Consider the following 9,685-nt stretch of genomic DNA (forward strand, 5'->3'; position numbering starts at 1 on the left):
AGGCTTGCTGCATGTTGGACTGCCTTGTCTGAATCCAGGTCTGAGTGTGTATTAAGTGTGTGGGCGAGCTTTAGGCAGCATTCTGTGATTCTGCGTCTCTGTCTCTACAACAGTGACAATACCTCTTGTGCAGAGCTTCTATAAAGATGGAAGCATCCGAGTCCTTGGTGTGTGGCACGGGCAAGTGGTGGTGAGCATTACTTTTATTATCATGTAGGACTGGAAAGGAATGATAAGTTAACGGGGATTAATAAGGCCAGGATGTGGTTCACTCAGGGCAGTGCTTGCCTAGTATGCACAAAGACGTGGGTGTGGTTCCCATCACACATAAACAGGCATAGTGGTTCAAATATACAATTCCAGCACTTGGGAGGGAGAGCCTAGCCTTGGCTGATTGAGGCTAGACTGGGCTACATGAGACCCTATCTCAAAACATACAAATGTGTGTGTGTGTGTGTGTGTGTGTGTGTGAGAGAGAGAGAGAGAGAGAGATAGACAGACAGACAGACAGACAGACAAGTAGAGACTGACAGACACAGAGAGACATAGACACAGAGAGACAGAACACATACACCACACACACACACACACACACACACACACACACATACACACTGACTATTATAAGAACTTGAGAATATGTCCCAGAACTTAGAGGTTCAATGTCAACGCCATCTTTACTGTATGGAATGGGATAACAAAGGCCTTTCATTTGTTGTTTAATTGCTCTTGCGGTGTCCTCTCCTGAAGACAGAGAGAGGGCTATGTATCTGCTGGGACCCAATCCCGAGAAAGAGTGCCTGGGATTCGGTGGCTCTCAGTATGCATGACTTCCTACCCGACAGAGTGGCATATGAGGAAGTAATTTTCTTTAATGAAGAGTGTTGATGAGCCGGGTTCTGGTTAGTTGAACTGCAGTATGTAAATCAACTTAATCACGCACCGACTCCGTCAGATAAACACTGAGCACCTGGCATCGTTTGGCTGAACACCTTTGTTTGGCTGGTTTTAAAAAACTCTTTCCCCTTAGGTGGCCTCTGTGCAGAGCAGCTCCCTCAAGTTGGTCTGCAGCTAGCAGGCATTTACAGTTGAAGTCCCCACCCCCTCCCCCAGAAGGTTTATTGTCTGACTTTAACAGGGTTGGTTGAATCACAGCAGTCAGTGGCAGAATGGGCTGGTTCCTCACCATTCCCGGCTTGTCTTAAAAGAACACTGGGAAGTGTTGTAAACTGTTAGGATGGGTGTGGAGAACTATGTGAGCTGAGGATCAGGGAATGAGCGCAGTGCCTCGCTGTGAAATTCAGTAGCCAAGGCTAGAGAAAAGTTGGAATCCTGCCCAGCAAAGTTCTCCATCTGCTGAATTGTGGTAACAATGTATCCTAGATTGGATTCCTTAGCAAACAACAGAAACATTTCTCAGGAGGCTGGGAAAGGGGAGATTAAGGCACAAACAGATTCCACACCAAGGGCCTGCTTTGTTCTTTGAGCTGAGTCCTGTGTGATCTAAGAGGCTGGCTAGGTTCCTAGGACACTGATTCTGATCAGGAATCCTCTCTCCTATGATCTTTCTCTTCCCAGAGGTCTCACTTCAAGGCCATCCCCTTAAGGTGGTGGGATTTCATCTTCTGGATTTTGGTAGAGCAAAGCATTCAGTAGCCTTCATGGATTCATGTTATTTTGTGGAATTATTCTGGTTTGGGGCTGGCAACATGGCTGAGTGGGGTGAAGGTACTTGTGGTCTAGCTGGTAACCTGAGTTTGATCCCAGGGGTCCACATGTTGAAAGGAGAGAATCAACTCTTTATAATGTCTTCTGGCTTCCACACTTATGCCTTAGCACACACACACACACAGTCTCTCTCACACACACTAAAATATATAAATTTATTTATATGAACACAGATTATACTGATTGTATATATATCCTTATTTTCATAGGCCCTATAACTCGAAAAAGGGATTCTTTGGGTGAGTGTGTGTACATGCATGTGTTTGTATTGGAGTATTTGTGAGTGATTGTGCAGGTGTCTATGTATGTATTCATGTGTGTGTGTGTGTGTGTGTGTGTGTAACACAGAGGACAACAATGGCTGCGGCAGCTGTAATGGTTTGTAAATGTTCTGCCCAGGGAGTGGCAATATTAGGAGGTGTGACCCTGTTGGAGTAGGTGTGTCACTGTGGGTGTGGGCTTTAAGACCTCATTTTAGCTGCTTGGAAGCCAGTATTCTGCTAGCAGCCTTCAGATGAAGCTGTAGAACTCTCAGCTCCTCCTGCACTATGCCTGCCTGGATGCTGCCATGTTCCTGTCTTTATGATAATGGACTGAACCTCTAATCCTGTAAGCCAGCCCCAATAAAATGCTGTCCTTATAAGACTTGCCTTGGTCATGGTGTCTGTTCTCAGTAGTAAAACCCTAACCAAGACAGCTGTCCATCAAGTGCTGTGGATCAGCCTGTCTCCACCCCTCCCCTGTGAGTGATTTACCGATGTAGTGACTGCCCTTAAAAAGGGTTTCTGAAGTTGAAATACCATTAATCTTCTGGGTCAGGTAGTTCTTTGAGGCAGTTTTGTGAGCACTATAGGATATAAAATAACACGCTAGTCTCTATCTCCAGTTTCCTGCTCTTTTCAAAAGGATCACCCAAAATATGTCCAGAACCTATCAGAATGTTACAATACAGCTCCAGGACCATTTCAAGAATTCATTTCCTTTACTTTTGGCCCCAGAACACTACTATTCCTCTGAGGTTGTACTCTTGGGAATGTTGTTATGGCTTCTAGGGAATTTCTTTAGCAATGACTGACAAAAGAGCCCTCCCACCTCCACTCTTATGATGCTAGGTTGTAAGAGCATGTTTCTAAGCATTGTGGGGTGCTGGGTTGCTTTCTGTGGCAATCTGAATGTTGTCTCTAGGGGTCCTTGATTCTCCTAAACGAGCATCACATTGGACAATAATGCCCAGTCATTTGTGGGGCTTTTACTTAGCATCTGAATATCAGATGGGAGAGAAACCACAGACACTTAGTTCAATTTCTAAAACAAAGCCCATTTTCTTCTAAGAGAGCACCCTGGAATGAAGCTGTTCATGCAAATATAACCGTGAAAGAAGGCTGGGAAGCCCATAGGCTTGAAAGATAGATCACTTAGTGGCATTTCGGGAAAACAAAAGTTTTTTGAGATGAAAACCATCTAGGCTCCTGCCCAGTTAGAGACCTAACATCATCCGTAAGTCAGATGTCATGTTCACGCCATTATTGGCAGTGCGCATACAATTTAAATATTTTAGCTTCCATTATACAATTGTAGCTACATTGCTGAGGACCTTCAAGAGCCTCATTCATGGGGGAGGAGCCCAAGGAATAATCAGCTGCTTCATGTGAGGGCTAGCCAGCAGACTTGGTTTCCTCACTTTGCCAGACCAACCAGGACTCAGGGAAGGAAGACTTTGGAGGAGTTTGTCATGAGAGATGGGGACAGAGAATGACTCTGGTGGGGGCACCCTTTTGGAGGGGGGAAGGGAGTAAAGACTTTTTTGTTAAATTCTTTTCTTTTTTGAGAAGGAGCTATCTGTCTTTGTTCCCAGGGAGGCTGCAATATCCATGGAGACCTGCCAATGCTGGGAATTTTGTGTCGACTAAGTTCCTTTTGTTGAAGCTCCAAGGCAAAGGCGAGGAATCTGAGGTGAGGAGGTTTCAAGCCAAGATGAGAAAAGAAAAAGAATTCCTCCCAAGGATTTCTCCTATTGTCTCCCCGCAAATAAATATTTATAGAGCAGGCTGAGCGAAGCCAGCCACAGCGGTCACAGCTTTAAGACCAAGCCTGCCAGCAAGCACATCGAAAACTATATCTAAGCGTGATCCAATTAAGACTCCCCAGAGGAAGACAAGAAACCTCAAGATAATTTCCTACTGAAAATCTAATTGCGTCCTCAAGTGGAATAGGAACACTGGCATGAATTACTCCAGATCCGTAGGCTGCTGCAAAAAATGTACAGCCAAATTAGATTCTATTTTAAGTAATTAAGTTATTTCCCTTCACAGGATCTATAATTTGTCTTGAACAAATGTGATTTGCCTAAGAAAGATAAGGCCTTGTAATTTTTTTCCTTCCCAAACGGATTCTCTGTGCCAGAAACAATTACTAAAAGACCAAATATTGTCTCAATTATGTATCTCTTACTGTCTGGGTAAGACACCCTGTTCGTGTTCTGAGAGGTAAAGCCAGCATGGATGAGAAGTTATCTTCTCCGGTCTCCAGGAGACCGGACCTGCAATTTACTCAAGAGTTTGCGGCTTGCACAACCTCAGTGTAAATAGCTTTGGGTTATTACATAAGGCTCTCAAATCTTGTGCAAAATCAAGCAACAGAGAGCTTGCTTCAATAGAGCTTTGAACCTCCTCCCCCCAAAAAAACCCAACCCACCAGCACTAATCTTTAAGCAATTTGGCTGAGCCCTTCAGGAGATGCTGAGTGTTGTAATAAGAGTCAGGTTAAAGGTGCTGAGATTTGCATAGAAGAAATTGCAAGAAGGTATTTTGGGCATGGCTAATTTTATGAAGAAAACATTCACTTTTGGCCTCGTGTTTGGTAACAATTCAGCCGGCATCTTGACCAGGTGTTCTGGGGGGGCAATTCTGGGTAAGACGGATAAATGGTGTCAAGTTTGGGTTGTGTAAGCTGAAAATAAGAGGTATCACGGGTTTCTGAGCCTCAGGTCCCACCTTCATAAAAGGTGATGCCATCTTCGCTAGATGATACACAGCGCCTGGCCTGATTTCCCTCTAGGTGGGAGAGATGAGAAGCTGCTTCGAAAGGCAAACACCATGGCTTATGTGTATCTTGCTTTATGCCCAGACATCTTTCTGAGAGTCGGTCCTTCATGAGAATGCCTCACTTTCCTTGAGTTGAAAGTGTAAGGGCTTCAGCTTCTTAACACGGGCTTTGAGATACTGGCTGTTGCTGTCTCTCATCTTAGACCCAGTCACTTAAGCTCTCTGCTCCTGGGTTCCCTTAATAGAAGCAGAAAGTATGCCTGTTACTGTAAAGCTTACATAAATATACAGCACTTAAGACACAGGCTGGGGAGATTGCTCAGTTCATAGAGTGCTTGCTGTTGTAAGCATGAGAACATAAGTCTGATTCCCAGAATGCTAGGAAAAAGCTGGGCATCCCGTGCATTCTTTAATCCCAACTCTGGAGAGGAAGACAGCTGGATCCCTGGAGCTAGCCAGGCAGTTTTGCCTACTTAATCCAGTTCTAGGCCAGTGAGAGATCCTGTCTCCAAACCAAACCAAACCAAAGCAGGTGGGACAGGTCCTGAGGAACATCTGAAGTTGACCACCAAATGCATATAATGCATATACACATATGTGAACCCACATGGATATATCCAAGAAGGTCTCTGGTAGGCCATAAATGTGTGCACATCACTCTACTTTTCCAAACATATTATTACTGATAGCCAGCAGAAATGATAACACAGCATGCCACCAAGTAAGTTTATCATTGGCTTTTATTAACAACATAATACAAGACTGTACATTTGTAGGTACTGAAATCAATCCACTCTGGAAAACTGAAAAAAAAAAAAAAAACCCCAGCATTTTAATACCATTTCAGGCTTTGGTTTTAAGTGCCATCTTTTACAGAAAAATCACACAGCATAACCAAACAATTTAAGAACAGGGTGGGTGGGGGTGGGGTGCTCCTCGGGAATGAAGAGATTACCTAGCAACAGCTGAGGATCAGCTCTAGCTTTACTCGATTTACCACACATTCTGGAATGTTCAGTTCCTTCCTCTACAGCTCTACATTCCTACACACAGACACACAGCTACTAAGAACTTGGCCACAGGTCCTGCCTAGACACTCATTCACATAAAAACAAACAAACAAAAACCAATATTTATATAAATTAAGTCAAACCTCACAAAAAAAACTAGAGAAACATAAACTCCAACAGTCAAAAAAAAAAAAAAAAAAACTGTACAAGATTGGTCAGTCTTTTATATCTGGAAAATGTGTAACATAAAAAAAGTTCCTTCTCATATATATATTATATATGTCTTTGCGTAAGTGTTAGCTGGAGTGGAAGCTTGAGGATTCTGACTCCGTCGAGACAGAGGAGTGTCCACCCCGCTTGCCTTTGGAAAGGATCTTGAGGCTGGAGCCTCTGCTCATGGAATTGAGTGCATGCTGTGCAGAGCTTTTGAATTTGGCCCCGAGGAAGGCATAGAGGATGGGGTTCAGGCAACAGTGGAAGAAGGCGAGGGCCTCGGTGATGGAGATCCACTTGTGCACGATGCTCTCGAACTCACATCCTTGCTTGATGACCTCCAGAAGGATGAAGGAGTCGATGCTGATCCCCACATAATACGGCAGCCAGCAGGCAAAGAAGGCCAGGATGAGGATGATGGTCGTCTTGAGCGCCTTGCGCTTCTGGTGGCCCTTGGAGTGGGACAGCTTGGAGATGATGATGCAGTAGCAGGACAGGATGATGATGCCCGGCAGGATGAGGCCCACCATGATGTGCTGGAAGTGGAACACCACCATCCACAGGTTGTCAGGGTAGTGGCGGTCGCACACGTACCTGTCCTGTCCCGGGATGACGTCGGCGAAGATTAAGTCAGGGATAGTCAGGAGGAGAGCGGGGACCCAGACGCCCATGTAGACCGCCTTCTCAGCCAACAGCTTCCTCGGCCTCTGACTGTTGGTGGCGTGGACAATGGCAAGGTACCGGTCCAGGCTGATGAAGGCCAGGATGAGAACGCTGCTATAGAGGTTGACGGTGTAGATGACATGCACGGCCTTACATAAAAATTTCCCAAAGTACCAGTCAGCTATGGCGTCCACTGCCCAGAAGGGGAGTGTGATGACAAAGAGGAGGTCAGCCACTGACAGGTGTAGCCGGTACTTGTCCGTCATGCTCCTTAGCTTCTTCTGGTAACCCATGACCAGGATCACCAATCCATTGCCCACTATGCCAGTCACGAAGATGATGAAGTAAATGGTAGGCAGGAAGATCCTGTTGAAATGGACGTTTTCATCCCGGAAGCAAGGTTCCTTGTTGGAGTCATAGTCTCCAGACCCCAGCTCTTCGGAGTAGTTATCTGAAGTGTATATCTGCAAAAGGAACAGGGACAGGCACGTCACTCCCAGGTCAACAAGCCTTTCCAGAGTTTTAAGTGCTTTTGCTGCCTCAAAAACTAGTATGGATAGCAGGTTTTAATCCAGCCTTCCCCCAGAAAGCTCCAAAGAGCTGGCTAAGGTCCAGCGAGAATACAGAACCCTGCAGCCAATGCAGTTCTCTGGTCACTTTGTTATAAACCCTCTTTGGTGGAACCAATTAGGAGAGCCTTTGCTTAGAACAAAAGGACTTAGAGATTCTAAGGGCTTCACCGCCTAGTGTTGGATAGCTCTCCTGCCCTGCTCATGAGAGGAAAGAAAAAAAAATTCATCGCAGGCAAAGAAAGTAAAGCCCCAACCTCCCCAAATCACAAACAAACAAACAAACAAACACCCAAACAAAAAACCCAACAAAACAAACAAACAAATCCTCCATTCACACAAAGAAGTCACTCTCAAAGCGGTGTGAGCCATCTACTGAGCCATAGTGTGTGAGTTTCTTTATGAAGATGAGCCAAAGGAGGAAAGAAAGAAAAACGGAGCATGATGGTGGGGGTGCCCCAAAGACTCTTAGCTTTTTAGGCACAAAACTTTGTTTTTTCTCACGCCTGTCTAACACAGACCATTACATTTCAAGTCATATGTAGTGAAGGAAGCGGGATAATGTGAAGGTCTTTGGTGGTTTAGGGTCATCAGAGTGTTAGACGGGAGCAAATGAGTCTCCTACTCCACCCCATAACCGGCGCTTCTCTGGAAGGTGGGTCTCTCTTGCCAACCCCATGTTTATCACTGGGTGTATCTGAGACGTTAGAGTCACACTGTCCTGGGTGGGGAAGGTCACGGGGTCTGCACCCCGTGGTTTTCGCCCCAAGTTTCACTTCCTCACTTTTCCGGTCGCTTTCCATCCTGCAGCGGACCCAGTTAGCTACTGGGGTCCGAAGTAGACAACTGGAGGGGTCTAGATCGTGCGCACCCCAAAGTCCGAGTCATCCACTTAGGGGTTGGCACCGTTGCCCACCACACCCAGGCCCGAGACCAACCCGCAGCGGTTCCAGGGGTTCCTCCTGGCTGCGCGCCAGGATCGTCCCTCCGGGTGCTAGCGACAGATTGGGCGGCTCCAGCGCGAGCGCCTTTGAATTGCGCGCCGCCAGAGGAAACGAAAAAAAAAATTACCAAACAACAAAACCCTCCCTAAGCGAGGGGGTTTCAAAAGGCTCAGGAAACCACCGACGGTTAAACACTGGGGCTCAGTCAAACAGTCTCCAAGCTTGCACCTGTTCATCCCTGCGGCGAGCCAACGGGGCACAACCCAGGTGTGCGGTCCCAACCCGCCCTCCTGTCCCCAACCGTGGCCAAGCCCGGCACACCTCCTGGCCAGCAGCTTCACGGTACAACGGACTTATGACCCTTTCTCGCGAACGATCCTAAAGGCAATCCTGACCTCAGGAGGCTCCTTAGCCACTGCGGGGTGGCTGCGGGTCGGACGCCCACAAAGCGCTGCTATTCCATCCCAAGGCGGGCCACTGTTCGGTTACCTCCCCACGGCTGCCGCAGTCTGTGCAACCCCCCAGGCTAGCGACAAGGCAGGATAGCTCAGTTTTCCCGCCGAAGACCGGCACTCCTCTGTCTGCAGTCAGGAATTTCAGAACCTCACTCCTAACTCCAAGAAGCGCTCCAAAACGCTAACCCGGGATGTAGTGCCCACGCGTGCCGACTAAATTCGCACAAGTCTCAAAAGTCACACAGTGCAAGAAACTCAAAGAAACCCCTGTTGCCAGAGGGACCAGACCATGGTCCGTGTCCCCGTTCAAAAAAAAAAAAAAAAAAAACGGGTCGTTTGCAAACAGCGTGCAAGCCTGCGCGGGACTCAAGCGGGAGGGAGACGGGAGCATCCTCAGGAAAGCTCCAAACTGAACCCGTCCCCCCTCAACTTACCAAGAAAAACATTCCCATCTTCCTCCCCCTATAGCCATGCTCACATACATAAAAAAAAATTAGTTCCCGCTCCCCTTCTTTGCGACCCTGACACCCCTCAAGCTTCCAGTCGCTTCTAAGCGCTCCTGAAGGGGCTGCGCTCAAAGTTCTCACGTTTGCACGTTGACTACAAAGTAGGATGCAAGTGGATTTACACTTACACTGATCGATTCCATGGCAACACTCGCTCTCCAGCCGTGGTGGCTACCGGAGCACCAAGCGCCTCAGAGGGTCACTGCTACCTGCTGCACCAGGCAACAAAATTGAAGTTTCTGGCCGGAGCCGGACTTTTATAAAAACACGCTCGCGGGGCGGCGCATGCGCAGCTCGGACGGGGCGGGAGGAGACTGAAGGGGCGGAGCGCGGGCAAACAGAAGTCGGAGAGCGGCTGGTGTTGTGTTTTAAGTTAGTGTGCGTCCAGAGCCTGGCCCGATAGTGTCCTCTAAGTTGGGGAAAGCAGCATGTCAGCCAGGGAGGTTCTGCGAGTCGTGCATCCATCCTTACCCACGTGGATAGAATTCTAGACCTGGAGTTTACGGGTGGAGACCCTGAGACTAGACTGGGGAGGGGTGTGTGTGACACGGAG

The 9,685-nt window shown here is 47.4% G+C and overlaps 1 protein-coding gene across 1 annotated transcript; it reads right to left on the reverse strand.

The window, feature by feature from the left end:
- Positions 1–5,690: 5,690 nt before the first annotated feature.
- On the reverse strand, positions 5,691–9,341 carry CXCR4 (C-X-C motif chemokine receptor 4). Its single transcript, XM_080918205.1, has 2 exons — positions 9,261–9,341; positions 5,691–7,122 (listed from the first exon to the last, which is right to left on the reverse strand). Exons 1-2 carry the CDS (start codon positions 9,273–9,275, stop codon positions 6,079–6,081), a joined length of 1,059 nt encoding a protein of 352 aa, XP_080774331.1. The 5' UTR covers positions 9,276–9,341; the 3' UTR covers positions 5,691–6,078.
- Positions 9,342–9,685: the final 344 nt, after the last annotated feature.

This window comes from Micromys minutus (genome assembly GCF_963924665.1).
Source record: "Micromys minutus genome assembly, chromosome: 6".
Taxonomy (NCBI): domain Eukaryota; kingdom Metazoa; phylum Chordata; class Mammalia; order Rodentia; family Muridae; genus Micromys; species Micromys minutus.